The sequence below is a fragment of the Diceros bicornis genome, chromosome X (assembly GCF_020826845.1).
Source record: "Diceros bicornis minor isolate mBicDic1 chromosome X, mDicBic1.mat.cur, whole genome shotgun sequence".
NCBI classification, from domain to species: Eukaryota; Metazoa; Chordata; class Mammalia; order Perissodactyla; family Rhinocerotidae; genus Diceros; species Diceros bicornis.
The window spans coordinates 47,340,154-47,357,517 of record NC_080781.1 but is presented as its reverse complement, the minus strand read 5'-3'; the positions used below and the strand labels follow the sequence as shown (position 1 = coordinate 47,357,517).

Genomic DNA, 17,364 nt, shown 5'->3' with positions numbered 1-17,364 from the left:
AGTAAGGAAACAGGACAAAACCCCAGAAAAGGAACTAAGTGAAACAGAAATGAGCAACCTACCCGACAGAGAGTTCAAACAAAGAGTGTTAAGGATGCTCACTGATCTGGGGAGAAGAATGGATGAACTCAGTGAGAATGTCAACAAAGAAATGGAAGATATAAAAAAGAACCAAGCAGAAATGATGCATAAAATACTGGAAATGAAAAATTCACTAGAGGGACTCAAAAGCAGAGTAGAGGATACAAAAGAACGGATCTGTGAGCTGGATGAAAGACTAAAAGAAATCACCCAAGCTGAACAGGTAAAAGAAAAAAGAATTAAAAAGAGTGAGGACAGTCTAAGGGACCTCTGGGACAACATCAAGCGCACTAACTTCCGTGTTATAGGTGTCCCTGAAGGAGAAGAGCGAGACAAAGGGGCAGAGAATATATTTGAAGAAATAATAGATGAAAACTTCCCTAACCTAAGGAAGGAAACAGACATTCAGGTACAGGAAACACAGAGAGCACCAAAGAAGATAAACCCAAAGAGGCCCACACCAAGACACATCATAATTAAAATGTCCAGAATTAAAGATAAAGAGAGAATCCTAAAGGCTCCAAGAGAAAGACACGTTACATACAAAGGAAACCCCATAAGGCTATCAGCTGACTTCTCAGCAGAAACCTTACAGGCTAGAAGAGAGTGGCACGATATATTTAAAGTGCTAAAAGGAAAAAACTTACAGCCAAGAATACTCTACCCTGCAAGGTTACCATTCAAAATAGAAGGAGAGACAAAAAGTTTCCCAGACAAGCAAAAATTAAAGGAGTTTGTCACCAAGAAACCAGTGCTACAAGAAATGTTAAAGGGAATGATTTAAGGGGAAACGAGAAGACCACAAATAGGAAAAATTATCTATTTCCATGATAGGAGGGTAATGGATGCCAAGGCACAAAAAAGAGGTTAGATAAGATATCAAAAACATAAAATGTGGGAGGACGGGAGTTAAAGAGGAGAGCTTTCAGACAGAGGTCAAACTAAAGAGACCATCAATTCTGTATATAGACCCCATGGTAATCACAAACCAGAAACCTATAGTAAATACACGAAAAACTAAGAGAAAGGAACTCAAACATAATACTAGAGAAAGCCATCAAACCACAAGGGAAGAGAGCAAGAGAAGAAGAAAGGAACAGAGAAGGACTACTAAAACACTGAGAAAAACAAAAGTGAAAAAATGGCAGTAAGTACATACTTACCAATAGCTACTTTAAATGTCAATGGACTAAATGCTCCAATTAAAAGGCATAGGGTGGCTGATTGGATAAAACAACAAGACCCATATATATGCTGCATACAAGAGACACACTTCAGACCTAAAGACACTCTCAAACTGAAAGTGAGGAGATGGAAAAAGATACTCCACGCAAATGGCAATGAGAAGAAAGCTGGGGTAGCAATACTCATATCAGACAAAATAGACTTTAAAACAAAAACTGTAAAAAGAGACAAAGAAGGGCATTACATAATGATCAAGGGAACAATCCAACAAGAAGATATAACACTTGTAAATATCTATGCACCCAATGTAGGAGCACCTAAATATATAAAGCAATTATTAACAGACATAAAAAGAGAAATAGACAGTAACACAATAATAGTAGGGGACTTTAACACTCCACTTACACCAACGGATAGATCATCCAAACAGAAGATCAATAAGGAAACATTGCCTTAAATGGCACTCTAGAACAGAGGGACCTAGTAGATACATACAGAACATTCCATCCAAAGAATACACGTTCTTTTCAAATGCACATGGAACATTCTCCATGATTGATGACATGTTAGGCCACAAAACAAGTCTGCATAAATTTAAGATTGAAATAACACCAAGCATCTTTTCTGACCACAACGGTATGAAACTATTAATCAACCATAGGAAGAAATTCAGAAGAGCCACACATATATGGAGAGTAAAAAAAATGCTACTGAACAATGATTGGTTCAACGAAGAAATCAAAGGGAAAATCAAAAAATACCTGGAGACAAATGAAAATGAAAATACGACATGCCAGAATTTACGGGATACAGCAAAAGCGGTTCTAAGAGGGAAGTTTATAGAAATACAGGCCTATCTCAACAAACAAGAAAAATCTCAAATAAACAATCTAACAATGCACCTAAAGGAACTGGAAAAAGAAGAACAAACAAAGCCCAAAATCAGTAGAAGAAGGGAAATAATAAAAACCAGAGCAGAAATAAATGAAATAGAGACTAAAAAACAATAGAAAAAATTAATAAAACCAAGAGCTGGTTCTTTGAAAAGATAAACAAAATTGACAAACCTTTAGCTAGACTCACCAAGACCAAAAGAGAGACGGCTCAAATAAGTAAAATCAGAAATGAAAGAGGAGAAATTACAACGGACACCTCAGAAATACAAAAGATTATAAGAGAATACTATGAAAAGCTATATGCCAACAAATTCAACAATCTGGAAGAAATGGATAAATTCCTAGAATCACAGAGACATAGAGAATTGGAATAGACTAATCACCAGTAAGGAGATCGAAACAGTAATCAAAAACCTCCCCAAAAATAAAAGTCCAGGACCAGACGGCTTCCCTGGTGAATTCTGTCAAACATTCAAAGAAGACTTAATACCTATCCTTCTCAAACTCTTTGAAAAAATTGAGGAGGGGGGGAAGCTCCCTAACTCATTCTACGAAGCTGACATTACCCTGATACCAAAACCAGACAAGGACAACAGAAAGAAAATTACACGCCAATATCACTGATGAACATTGATGCAAAAATCCTCAACAAAATATTAGCAAATCGCATACAACAATACATTAAAAAGATTATGCACCACGATCAAGTGGGATTTATTCCAAGTATGCAGGGATGGTTCAACATTCGCAAATCAATCAACATGGTACACCACATTAATAAAATGAAGAATAAAAATCACATGATCATCTCAATAGATGCAGAGAAAGCATTTGACAAGATACAGCATCCACATATGATAGAAACTCTGAATAAAATGGGTATAGAAGGAAAGTACCTCAACATAATAAAGACCATATATGACAAACCCACAGCCAATATCATCCTCAATGGTGAAAAACTGAAAGCTATCCCTCCAAGAACAGGAACCAGACAAGGATGCCCACTTTCACCACTCCTATTTAACATAGTACTGGAAGTCCTGGCCAGAGCAATCAGGTAAGAAAAAGAAATAAAAGGGATCCAAATTGGAAAGGAAGTAGTGAAACTGTCACTATTTGCAGATGACATGATTTTATATATAGAAAACCCTAAAGAATCCACCAAAAAACTTTTAGAAGTAATAAACGAATATGGTAAAGTTGCAGGATACAAAATCAACATAGAAAAATCAGTTGCATTTCTATGCACTAACAACGAGGTAGCAGAAAGAGAAATTAAGAATACAATCCCATTTACAACTGCAACAAAAAGAATAAAATACCTAGGAATAAACTTAACCAAAGAGGTGAAAGAGCTGTACACAGAAAACTATAAAACATTGCTGAAAAAAATTGAAGAAGACACAAAGAAATGGAAAGATATTCTGTGCTCTTGGATTGGAAGAATTAACATAGTTAAGATGTCCATACTTCCTAAAGCAATCTATAGATTCAATGCAATCCCTATCAAAGTTCCAACAACATTTTTCACAGAAATAGAACAAAGAGTCCTAAAATTTATATGGGACGACAAAAGTCCCTGAATAGCTAAAGGAATCCTGAGAAAAAAGAACAAAGCTGGCAGTATCACACTCCCTGATGTCAAAACATACTACAAAGATATAGTAACCAAAACAGCATGGTACTGGCCCCAAAACAGACACACAGATCAATGGAATACAATCGAAAGCCCAGAAGTAAACCCACACGTCTATGGACCTCTAATCTTCGACAAAGGAGCCAAGAACGTACAATGGAGAAAAGAAAGTCTCTTCAACAAATGGTGCTGGGAAAACTGGACAGCCACGTGCAAAAAAATGAAAGTAGACCATTACTTTACACCATACACAAAAATTAACTCAAAATGGATTAAAGACTTGAATGTAAGACCTGAAACTATGAAACTTCTAGATGAAAACATACTAAGTACGCTCTTGGACATCGGACTTAGCAACATATTTTCAAGCACCATGTCTGACCGGGCAAGAGCAACAATAGAAAAAATAAACAAATGGGACTACATCAAACTAAAAAGCTTCTGCACAGCAAAGGAAACCACCAACAGAACGAAAAGACAACCTAACAATTGGGAGAAGATATTTGCAAACCATACATCTGATAAGGGCTTAATCTCCAAAATATATAAAGAACTGATGCATCTCAACAACAAAAAAACTAACAACCCAATTAAGAATTGGGCAAAAGACCTGGACAGACATTTCTCCAAAGAAGATATACAGGTGGCCAACAGGCACATGAAAAGATGTTCAAGATCATTACCTATCAGGGAAATGCAAATCAAAACTACAATGAGATATCACCTCATGCCCGTCAGAATGGCTATAATTAACAAGACAGGAAACAACAAGTGTTGGAGAGGATGTGGAGAGAAGGGAACTCTCATACACTGCTGGTGGGAGTGCAAACTGGTACAGCCCCTATGGAAAACAGTATGGAGATTCTTCAAAAAATTAAGGATAGGGGCCAGCCCCATGGTGTCGCGGTTAAGTGCGCGTGCTCCACTGCTAGCAGCCCAGGTTCGGATCCCAGGCACGCAGCGATGCACCGCTTGTCAGGCCACGCTGTGGTGGCGTCCCACATAAAGTGGAGCAAGATGGGCATGGATGTTAGCTCAGGGCCAGTCTTCCCCAGCAAAAAGAAGAGGATTGGCATGGATGTTAGCTCACGGCTGATCTTCCTCACAAAAAAAAAAATTAAGGCTAGAACTACCATAGGATGCAGCTGTTCCACTGCTGGGTATTTATCCAAAGAACGTGAAAACACCAACGTGTAAAGGTACATGCACCTCTGTGTTCATTGCAACATTGTTCACCATAGCCAAGACTTGGAAGCAACCTCAGTGCCCATCAAGGGACGAATGGATAAAGAAGATGGCGTATGTACACACACTGGAATACTATTCAGCCATAAGAAACGATGAAATCCAGCCATTTGTGACAACTGTGGATGGACATTGAGGGTAGTATGCAAAGTGAAATAAGTCAGAGGAAGAAGGTCAAATACCATATGATCTCACTCATTAAGTAGTAGATAATAACAACAACAAACAAACACATCGAGACAGAGATTGGATTGGTGGTTACCAGAGGGGAAGGGGGGAAGGAGGAGGGCGAAAGGGATAATTAGGCACATGTGTGTGGTGATGGATTGTAATTAGTATCTGGGTGGTGAACATGAGAACATGATGCAATCCATGCAGAAGTAGAAGTATAATGATGTACACCTGAAATTTATACAATGTTATAAACCAATGTTACCACAATAAACAAAAAATGAAGGAAAAAAAAAGTGATCCTTTCAAAAGGTAAGTCAGATCGTGCTACTCTTCTGCTCAATCTCTCACTGCCTTCCTCCTCCTGCCCCTGACATATCACATTTCACTACAAACAAGAGCCAAGCTCCTTCAAAAGGCCTACTAGGCCCTACCTAATGTGGGATTCTGAATCTCTCTGACCTTATCTCCAACTCTTGTCCTTTTTGTTCACTCCATGGCAGCCACACTGGCCTCTCCGCCCTTCCTCAAATGTGCTAGACACTCCTAGGCCTTGGAGCCTTTGCAGTAATTGGTCCTTCTGTCTGAACAACACTGCCTTTTTATATCAGCAAGGCAAACTCCCTCGCCTTCTTCATTTCTTTGCTCAAATGTCACCCCTCCAACGAGGACTACCCTGCCCACTTTTTAGTATTGAATTTAACGCTGCCTTTCTTTCCTGGCATTTCTGATCCGCCTTACACTGTTCTGTGTGAGCTTACCACTGCCACCTCCCTCCCACGGCCTCCAAACCAGAGTACTTATTACCTTCTAAGGTACTGTATAACCTGTTATTTAAAAGGTTTACCTTTTATTTTCTGCTTTCACACAAGAGAGCTTGTGATTTGTTCATATACGTATCCCGGGTGACTGGAACCATGACTGGCACAAATGGACCTTTGCAAATACGTGTTGAATGCGTGAATGGATGAATTGTTAGATAATCACAACATCCAAAATAATGTAGGCCCAGTTATTTTTGAGACTTTACAGAATGAATCAAGAGTCTCCTTGGTCAGAGTTACCGGAGGGATTTCAGGCACTTCTCGTGTGTTGCACATTTTGAGATAACATTTATAAGGGTATCATTTGTCACAGGAACTGAGGCAGAAATTGGCCAGTCAAGAACTGGGCCTGATTTTCACCAGCTGGTTATGGGCTCTACCTTCCCTTCCAAATCACCCTGTGTCAGCTTTATGCCTGTTGGGTGATGAGCAGTACAAGCCTAGAGTCCACTTTTTCTCCCCAAACCTGTTCTCCAAGCCCTGGATCGCTCCAGAGTTATTCTTCTATATAGCTTTGGCTGAGCTGAGACTTTCCTTTGTGCAAGTGTCCTCACACAAATTTTCAAAGAAATTCCATTAGCTCTTTGATGTTTAACTGTTTCACGGCTCACAAGCCCCAGAGTAACCTGTATACAGGTCTCAGTACATCTTCGTACCAATCACCCTTCTTCACTACCACCACTACTACAAAATCATTTCCTTCAGAAAGCTAGAATTCTACGCTTCTGCCAAAGGAAGGAGACAGAGGGCTCCTGAACACTACCCACTTCACGGGGGTGAATGTGAGCCCAGACAGAATCCATATCTGCCTTTCACCATGACCACGGTCTGCTCTGCACGCGACTGCTGAGGCCGCGGCCACAACACTGGGCCCAAGGAGGACGTCCTTCAGCCTGTTTCTTAGCATGGGCAGATACCCACTGCTTGCTGCCTGTGTCTTACCCCAGGAACTCTACTCTGCCCAGGGTAAGAGTTCTGCCAGCCCATTGTACCTTCTGGATTGGAAACAGCATCAGCGAACAATATTGCAGGCCCAGAAAGGTTGCTGTTGAGTTGGTCTACTGTGTGATAGCCAGGACCTAGGATTTGAGGATTGATGGAGTGTTCAGGGTGGCGAAGTTTCTGAGCAATGTGTTGTGATGGGGAAGACACACTTGTCTTGGAAGGAAATACTCACTCTACACATAGCAATCCCTCAAGGATGCCTGGCGATTAGGGCCACAACAAGTCAGACTAAAGGGATGTCCACAGCTAATCCCCAAACGGCTTATTGACTTTATTTTCCCACGCCTCCTCACCTCACCCCAGCACGCTCCTTCTCACTTTTACCCTGGGTTTTAGTGGCGTTTGAAGACAGAAGACTTCCTCAAGGCTGGGTGGAGCCCCAGGTGTCCCGGTGATGCAGCCTGTTGTTTTAGTATAAGAGTGTGGGCTTTAGACTTGCCCAGCCCTGAGTTCATGGGCAAGGCTCTCACTGATCAACCAGGTGATCCTAGCAACTTGCTTCTGATATCTGACTCTGAGTTTCCTCTTCTGTAAACTTGGCCTCGTGGTGCCGACCGTGCTGGACTGTTGCAAAAGTTAGAAACAATGTATGAAAACAGCAATCAAAGTGCCTGGCACAATTTAGGCACTCAGGAAATGGCAGCTGCTGCTCTTGCTATGCATTAGGGACTTTTGGGCTCTCTGTCCCTGAGCTCCCTAAACAAATGGAGTGTTCTAGGACCCAGAAACTCAATCCACTTTAGAGGTATCCCGGCAACTAAAACTGCAGCTTTTCCACTCACTTTGTGGAAACTCTGCTGGGGTGGGGCCAGCTTAGGTTTCGGACTTACACAGCAAGAGGCTCCCAGCTTGTGTCCCATCTGGATACTGCTCAAAGCTCAAAGAATTTATGTAAATGAAACAATGAATATTCTCTTTTTCTCACCACCTTCCAGAAGCCCCTTTCCCTGCCTCTCCTTCAGCCCTGTCATTCATTTCACAGCCACCGGAAATCCCGCCCTTGTTCAGCATTTACCTAATCAAATGAAGATTAACTCTTTGCAGTACCAATGTAGTGTGTTGGGGGGGCGGGGTGGGGTGGGAGACACACTAAACCTCCAGGCCAAGGGGGGAATAAGCTTGGGCCATTGATTGCTTCCTTGCTGGGCTAAGGCAGGTCACCCAATCCTTTGTGCATCCCTGTGGAGCCTCCTGCCTGAGGCCTTCAGGATTCCAGCAGTCATCTCTTTTATAGTGCAGCTTGCAGTATACTCCCACTCTTTCTCCCTTTACATTAGGTACTACTGGCTCTCTGACTGAATTAAGCTTCTTGGCCCACACTTGCAAATAACCATTTTAGACAATTGGATGATTATTCCCCACCAGAGCCAAAGAAAACACGGATTCAGACGGGTTTTGGAAGGGCACTGTTTCTTCCCCTGAGCCAGCTGGCGCTTCCTGTAAAATGGGGGGTAATCTTACCGACGTGGCAGAGATAATATGTGGCAAGCCCCTGGTACATGTTCGTACCAGGAGATGCTCAATAAATCTTTGCTCTGCAGGCTCTCCCACTTACTAGCTGACCGACTTCTATGAGCCCCCTTCTGCAAACACACACGCACGCACACACACAAACACACACTTTTGAAACAATTTGTGCACCCTAATAAACTGTAGTTCCTGAGAGAATGCCAGGTTACCTTTCAGAGATGCCACAGGTCGAATCTTCTCTCTGGCTCTTCCAAGAGGCTCTGCTTTTTGGAGCCTTTTTTAAAACTTATTCCAGGATTTATCATTATATTAATAATGTAATCATCTTCATTCTCATTAAAATCAGCCATAACTCCCACCCTTTGAGTCTCTAGCCCCTGCTCACCTCTTCCCCAACTCATTTCTTTTTCTCTACTTTCCCCTAGACAGAACCTTAATAGTTCAGTGAAGATTCTGTTTTTTCTCTAATGTCCATGCTGCCTTTAGTGCCTCCACATTTACTCCCTTCCCCATCTCCAATATTATTTTCAGATGCCAAATTGTCATCTCACCAAGAATTTTCTGACAGTCCCATCTTTTTAATTTCTGTAGTACCGCCACAATGTCCTTTTTCCTGCAACCATTCCTCTCTCCTCTGCCCTCACCTCAAGCTGATTTACATGTATTTTCTATTTTCACAGCACCCTATGATGTTCCCTTCCCTTTGCCAATGCCCCCTCCCCCAAGCTGGGTTAAGTATCCAAAAAGTACCTAATATAAAACATTTCCATAGTACGCTCTGATGCCCCTTTCAAGTCCCCCAAGCTTATCTAAGCATCTCTTGGGTTTTCATAGCACCCTATGATGTCCTCTTTCCTGTCCCACCCCCAAGACAGGTCACATAAGCTTTTGTACCTTTTCTTAGCGCCCCATGCTCACTCCCTATTACAGCACTTAAACTGCCAGTTTACATATTTGTCTCTCCTACGTAATCTAGAACATTCTTTAGAACTGAGGGTTGTGTGCTAAGGAGTATCCTCCAAACCTAGACTTGTGCCTCACACATAACCGGTGGTCAATAAATGAACAAGGTGTCCTTGTCATGACACTTTTATTTTTTCTATGTTTTGCGGTAGCTAAGCAAAATCATGGTAGTTGTCAGTCTTCTTTACACAACAGCAGACACAAAGGTTTTCAGGAAGGTCACACATAAAAGAATTCTCCCATCCTTCTCTCACATTTTGCTGGTTATTTCAAACTTTCAAAGAACAGCCTATTTCAATGATATAAAATATGTACCTGACCGCAGAATATGGTGGAAAGACCTCATTTTAAAATGTTAGCAAAACTGTTATACTAAATCTCAATGGCAGAAAAAAAGAAACAGGTTTTATTCAATCATGTTTTTAAATATATCGTGACCTAAATCAACACTGTATTAAAATGAATAAAATTTTACAATATCCAAAGCAAACCCTCTCTTTCGTAGTTTAAACAATTAGCACTGATCACAAATACTAAATACAGTGCCCCCCTTCCCCATCATATTCAATTCAGGACCCAGGTAATCTACTCTTTGGGGTACCTTTGATGCTCTTTCCAACCCCTCTCAAGGGTCTGCCCCATGTTTCCCTAAGGGGCGGAGTAACCCCTAGCACCTGAATTGAGGATAGCCTCAACTTCTGCATCATCATCCGAATCCCAATCATAATTACATGGCCAGTCCTTGGAGCATCGGTTACGCACCCTTGCCACAAAATGCATGACTTTCAGCTTGCTAGATTCCACGTGTGCTCGAGGTCCCCAGAAGAACTCATACTCCACGGGGCGGCTACAGGGCACAGGCTTATAAATCAAGTACCCTCTGCGCACAAACTCTTCTGTGACGACCTTCTTTGGATCTCCAAAGATGCTGTGCTGCCGGCCAGGCTGCATCCCCAACTTCCCTAGCACTTTCCAGACCAGGGCCTCCTTGGCGCTGTTGCCCATGAAGAAGATGAGTGCTAATATGGACATCAGGAGACTTTTCCTGGCGCCTTGAAAATTGCTCCGGGCTACCGAAGGCTTTTGCGCTTGAGCGGTGCTCGAGGCTTCCGCAGGGGTAGTGGAGGCCTCTTCCGGAGTGTTCCGGGCTGCCTCCGGGCCGCTCAGGCTGTCCTCCGGGGTGCTTGGGACAACAGAGGCCGCCATTGGGGTCTCGGAGGCTTCTGAGGCCCGGATCTTACGACTGTTGCGGTTCTCTTCTGCGGCCCTTGCGTTACGGCGGCGCCGACTCTTGCGTCCCCGCGGCATATCTCCTGTTAGGGGCACCGAGCCTACAGCAGTTCTAAGGAAGGATGCCTGTAACCTCTGCAAAAAGCAACTATCTTTGCCTTAAAAAGGGGCCGCCGCTGAAGCCACCAGTGTCAATAGAGTCTTTGTAGCAAGAAGCCACACGTTGTCAGCGACAAAGCTCACTCGGATGCCAGCCTGCTTGCGTGAGCAACAGCCCCCTGCATCCACCCCAACTGCAAGCGCAGGAGAATGCTGGGCAGAATTGACTCCGCCTCTGCTGCCACGCACTGGCCTAACTCCAAAGAGGAAGTGGGCGGTTCCTTCACCCAGACTTCCACTGTCAGATAGGAAAAGGGGCAGGCCACGGCAGGGGTGGGACTAGGGCAGAAATGACGGCTAGGGGTTGGCCAGGACAGGGGTATGCAGAGGAGAAATGAATACCACAGGGTTCCTGTATTTTTCAGTCTAGTACAAGATAGGCCCAAGGGCTTTGGGAAGCAGTGTGTCTCTAATCAATTCCCACCGAAGGCGGGCTGGGTGTGTGTGTGTGTGTGTGTGTGTGTGTGTGTGTGTGTGTGTGTGTGGTTGGGGGGAGGGAGTGTATTCTTGGAAGGAATCAGCTAGCCCCAGCTCTCCATTCCTGTCTTGGCCTACACAGCGCATTCATCACTCGCCCTGTTTTCAGAAGGAGTTTATGTGTATACCAATTAATTCGTGGGCCTATCTGGGACCCAGATAAGATGGCTATGGCTGAAGTGCTGGGTGATGAGAGGAGATGGGACTGCAAAAGCGAACAGTGTGCAAGAGGTTGCAGGGCCTTTAAAACGTTATATAATCACGAGATTATTAAGCAGGGCACTGACTGCATCACACTTGTATTTATGCAGCCTCACAGAGGAGCAGACTACTGTCTAGCAGGTCGCTTAGGAAGCAATTAGAATAAGAAGCAAGAGGGAATGAAAGTGAGCCTTAAGGTGGTTGCCATGGGGATGGAGAGGCAGAAAGGCGTTTTAAGGGTGATCATTGACAGGCTTTAGAAACTGATTGAGTGGAAGTGGGGAATGGGGAGAGGGTGGTGGAGTGCAGGTTGGCTCCCAGGTTTCTAGGCTCCAGTCTACCTGAATACCTAATTTATTTTGCTTCTTTCCTACATGTGGTGATCCGAATGTAATTCGGAGCATACTCTGAACTTTATCCACTCTGGGTCTTTGCTCACCGTTTCCTCTGCCTGAATTGCCTTTCCTCTCATCTCCAACTAATTTCCACCTGCCTGCTCACACACCCTTTCCTCCCCGAAGCTTGTCTCGATCTTCCCAAAAGGGTAATGAGTCAATTTTTGCTCCCTTGAGGGAAGAGTCTCTATAGCAAGCACTCTGCATCTTTCTTATGTCATTCCAAAGACACTATTTTGCACGAGTCACTTCACCTCTCTGAGCCTGCGTTTCCTCATCTATAAAGTGGTGTTAATTAAAGTACTGGCCTCATAGGGTTGTGAGAATTAAATCAGATAATAAATGAAAAGCGCTTATCACAGAGGAAGCACAGCTTTTGCCTCTCAAGGCGTTTCAAGCAGTGTGTGAGAGTGGCATTTGATAAATGCACGTTGAAGGAATATATGATGGAAAAGATTTTGCGCGTTTTCACCAGAACTTTTTAAAAGCAAGTGAATACTTCATACCTGTTTGGCTGGAAGAGATTAAATGCTTACTTGACAAGACCTCAGATTGTAATCCCACTGAGGAAAGGGTCCCTGTCCAGCCCCTTGATGCCTCCCAGCCCTTGGTAGAGTTTGTGAAATAGGATGTGGCTATGCCTGGTGAATAAGTTCTAGGGTGGGGCAATGTGTCCCATTTGGAAAGCAGAATTGCCAGCTGAATTGCACCCAACAAGGCCCGTCCTCTGTACATGGGTAGACAGAGGATGCCTGGTGTAGAGAAACAAGCATTGAACTCAGACCTGGGAACATGAGTTCCGGCCCAGCCCGTGTCACTTACAAACACTTTGACCTTGATGAGTTTACCTAACATCTGTGTCCTGTGATTTGTCCAGGACGAACAGAACAGGCTAATCTCTCCAGCCTTGTCTGCCAACTTGTTGTGAGGCTCTCTGGAAATCTAACAGCACATACCAGCGACCCTGGGTTACAGCAGGTTCTTCTGAGTTCAGTTGCTTTGCCGTTTGATGTTTGTTTTGTGTTTGCTGTTTGTGAATCTTCTCCATTCTGATGGGATTTTATGGGAATGTAGCCCAGCAAACTAATTCTCTTCCCAACGGTCACTTTCTAACTGAAATTTTCTTTATACCCAGAGCCTACCAAGGCCTCCTGTTGGGGAAGCCTAGCCATAAACCAACTTGGGGCAGTGCATGCTTGTTGCTGCATTGCCTTCTGTCCACCAACCAGCTGATTGAGGAGGGCGTGCCATTTCCCTGACACTGCCTTCATCTGAGCGAACCTTTGCTCCGCTTCACAACAAGGCCAAGGCAGCTCTGCATAGCACCCCGAGTAGATCAGAGCTTATCCTTTAGCAGTGTACAACCTAGGGCTGTGGCTTCCGACCAGTTTCCTCAAAGGAGGAGTAATCAGGAACAGGGTTTAGGTTGTGAGCTACTCTCAGTGTTCCCAAAAGCTTAACAGAGATCACATTTATGTAAGACAGGCCACAGAGGTCATTAGTCAATAAACACATTGTATTTAATGTGGGGTTAACAGGAGAAAATCATCAAACCATGCCTTGGAACATTGCGGACCCTAGGTCTATTTGGAGTAAATAGTACATGACAAAGGAAGGGCAACTGACTTGTGAGGGCCCTAGGAGAAAAAAGAGAGGAGGGAAACCAACATTGTTGTGGTAGGCTATGTGCCTAAACTACCTCCAGACTGGAATCTCTACAACAACCTTTGGTTACCAGTGAAGCTAGAGAGAGATTAACAATTTTGCCCAAGATCATAGCACTGCTGGGGAATGTCAACAGTTAGGCTCGCATCTTCAGATTTCTAAGCCCTGGCTTCTGCCATCACATACCTCACAGCTGCTCCAGTTCAGTGCACGTTTGGTGATGCAAGGAGGCTTAACATGGAAGGGAGTGTGCTTGCTCCCTTGGGATAGGAGCAGAAGGGAAAGAGATGAGAAAAGGGACAGATGTGGGGAAGAGCAAGTCAGGGATCCTTACTCACCTTACCAGGTTTTCCATGGTTCGCTCTGCCCCTTCCAAGCTGTGCCAAGTCCAGCATGTCACTTAACCTTTCTAAGCCCCAGTTTCTTCATCTGTGAACGGGTATGTCAGTGGTGGTGTGAAGATTAAAGGGAAATACCTCATGCAAGATGAGGTAGGCTGAAAAATTTCCCCCAGACCCCGAAGATGTCCACATCCCTATCCCCAGATCCCTATCGCCTGTGGATATGTTACCTTAGATGGCAAAAGGGAACTTGGCAGATGTGATTAAGTTAGGGATCTTTAGATGCGGAGATTATCCTGGATTATCTGGGCAGGCCCAAGGTAAACACAAGAATTTTTATAGGAGGGAAGCAGTAGAGTTAGAGTCAGTGAAAAATCTAAGGACAGAAGCAGAGATCAAAGAGGAAAGAAGATACCACACTGCTGGCTTTGTAGATGCAGGAAGGGCCAAGGAATGTAGGGGGCCACTAGAAGCTGGAAAAGACAAAGAAAAAGTTTCTCCCCTAGAGCCTCCAGAAGGGACGCAAACCTGCAGACACATTTTAGACTTCTGACCTCCAGAACTGTAAAATAATAAATTTGGTTACCTTAAGGCACTAAATTTGTGGTAATTTGTTACATCAGCAAAAGGAAACTAATACACAAGGCATATGTGTGTCTCATTCATGGGGAGTGCCTAAGGAATAAGAGCCATGATTACTGTTGAGGTGAATTTATATTATTGCCATATTTTCAGTGAAAGCTCTGGGAGGGCTGGGATGGAATATGAGACTGGGCTGGATACCTTGGCAGCAATTCTTGCGGGTTTGATGTACCCTGTTCTTCCCTGGGGTTGTCTACTAACCCACCTATCCCAGGCACTGTCATGGCTGTATGCCCGTTTCCATAGGCATTACTCTCACTTGGGCAGGTATTGCCATAGCCACCACCTGGTGGTAAGTGCCGGGGGTGGGATAGGGAGGAAAATGCAGGGGTCAGTCCACACTCCTCATGTTGCGGTACACTAACTAATCACCTTTCGGTTGCCTGTGGGCCCTGTTCTGATTCCAGCAAGCACCTCCCCAGAGCATAGAGCACTCTTGGGCCAGTCCCTGCATTTGCAACAACCTTTGCACAAATTCTGGGCCACGGCTTACTTGAACAAATGAGACTGACCCCATCTGCTGTCCCTCATTCAGGGACTCATCATTCACTGTTTCTAGCCTACTGATGATTCCTCTGAGTCATTTCACAGGGCAGATATGGACTTATTTTACAATTTCCAAGAATTAGCGTCTTGCAAGGAAGTCTATAGCATGTGCACTCTTACCGCAATGAAACAAAAGTCATGTGACTACTTTTGAGATTTGTTTGCTGGGTTTTAGGATGAAGTATTTTTACTGCTCATTAATCTCAAACATAGGGACAAGAATAAAGATTAATATTGCAAACAGCTGCGTAACCAACACCCCACTGTCTCAAATTTAAAAATTAGGCCCTAACTCAGCCTATCCTTTACATTACAGATATGGTAAAAACCTCTGTTTACCTCTTCCCAGACTCACTCCACTCTCTCCTTCCTCAGTGGGGTCTGCTATCATGAATTCAGCAAGTATCATATCCATGAAGAGTTGTATATATTCGCTACCTATTTCTGTGTCCATACACATTATATAGAAATTTTTGATGTTTATCCAAGTTGACAAATGTAGTTCTAATTCATTTTAATTTGCGTATACTATTTCTTTCAGTATTTGCAATTTATCTTTCTCCTGATGATCTGGACTTCTGCAGTCTCCATTTTTCCAGAGCAAATAATGCTCTTATTAGTATTTTTGTACCTGTCCCCTGAGAACATGTGCATGGATCTCTAGGATCACCATCTAGGATTAGAGTTACTGAGTATGTCTGCACGGATGTATTTAGATAGAACACATGGATTTCCGCTTTGTTTCATTTATAAAAATTGAATCATTCTATAGACAATCTCCACATCATTGTTTTTCCTAATCAACAATAAAATTTCCTCAACTCATGCCTCTAATTCTTTCATTATAATGGTTGAATGATGTTCCTTGCAGTGGTTTTGCCATAATCTCTTCAGGCATCCATCTGTTGGCCGGGTACACTGTATTCCCAAATTATTTCCCCTTCTACAAACAATGCTGCAATGAAAGGTGAATCGTTAGTTTACTAGGATTTTTTTTTTGATGAGCAATATAACCAGTTGAGTATGAGAGCCAAGTTTGTGTTCAGGGTGTTTGATGGATGATTTAAAATTTTTATATCATCAATTATCAACTTAAATTTCAATTTCAGTTGAAATTAAGGTGATTTATGACTTTTTCCTGCATCTTAAACAGGAAGCAAAGGCTTGCCTGATTAAATGATTCTATTATATGTGAGGCTGGTTGAACATCATCCCAAAGCCACTGAATTCGATGCCACTGAATGGTTTCCAGCAGAGACTGATAAGGTCATATTAGTGGTTTAGCAAAGCCTCTTTGGCTGCAGTGTGGAGAATGGACTGTGGGGGAGGGGAGAGGGTTGGGTGGAAGACCTGATTAGAGGCTGTTGCCCTCATCTAGGCTGATGATAGTGGTGGCCTGAAATAGAGTGATGGCAGTGACGATGGAGAGAAGGGAATGAATATCAGAGCTAATTAGAAGACAGAATCAACAAGCCTTGGGGAATGCTTGGATCTGGGCAGTGAGGAGAAAAAACAGGTTAAGTGGGCCTCCCAAGGTTCTGGCTTGGGTAGGTGATGAGATTAGGGATACAGGAGGAGGGGCAGGTTGGCCACCTTGCTTTTCTCTTGGATGCCTTGGCCTTCTGGAGGGGCCCTTTGTTTGGTCCACTCTCTGCAGGATCATTGGACTTCAGATACCTGCAGAAGCCCTGCTAATGCTCAGCCTCTCCCAGCGCACTAGTCACAGAATAAAGCAGGGTGCAGCCTGCCCTCAGAATTGTGGGAAGACTGGATATTGTCCATGGCATTTGTGTCTTGAAGGATATTCTCGCTTTAAGCAAGGGTAATCCCATACTGGGTTTCCCACAGACTCTTCTCAGAATCATAAATCCGCCCCAAACCCCAAAGTGAGCCCATTAGCCGACTCTGCACCATCACAGGAGTGATGGCACTTCCTAAACTTCACCCTGAGGTTCCCAGGGGTCTTCAGGGTGCTCACTCGCCTCCAGCGACATCAGAGGTAATATGAACAAAAGGTGCCAAATATTACATCCATGAAATCAGCCCCTGTGCTCTTGTGGACCCTAGGTGCATACCACTGGTAGGCTTTAGGGTCCCTCCTTGGCTACTCCTGGACATGCCCAAACCTTTTTCCATTGGGAATCCTAGTCCGTCCTTTCTGTTTACAGGTAGGAATGACTCTGAAGGGGAGGTGGGATATCTGCCTCACGAAAATAAAATAAGTATGCAAGC

General features: G+C 43.6%; 1 protein-coding gene across 1 annotated transcript; it reads right to left on the bottom strand.

Moving 5' to 3' along the window:
• Positions 1-9,586: 9,586 nt before the first annotated feature.
• On the bottom strand, positions 9,587-11,018 carry LOC131400502 (melanoma-associated antigen H1). The gene has a single exon (XM_058535221.1). It carries the CDS (start codon positions 10,782-10,784, stop codon positions 10,125-10,127), a length of 660 nt encoding a protein of 219 aa, XP_058391204.1. The 5' UTR covers positions 10,785-11,018; the 3' UTR covers positions 9,587-10,124.
• Positions 11,019-17,364: the final 6,346 nt, after the last annotated feature.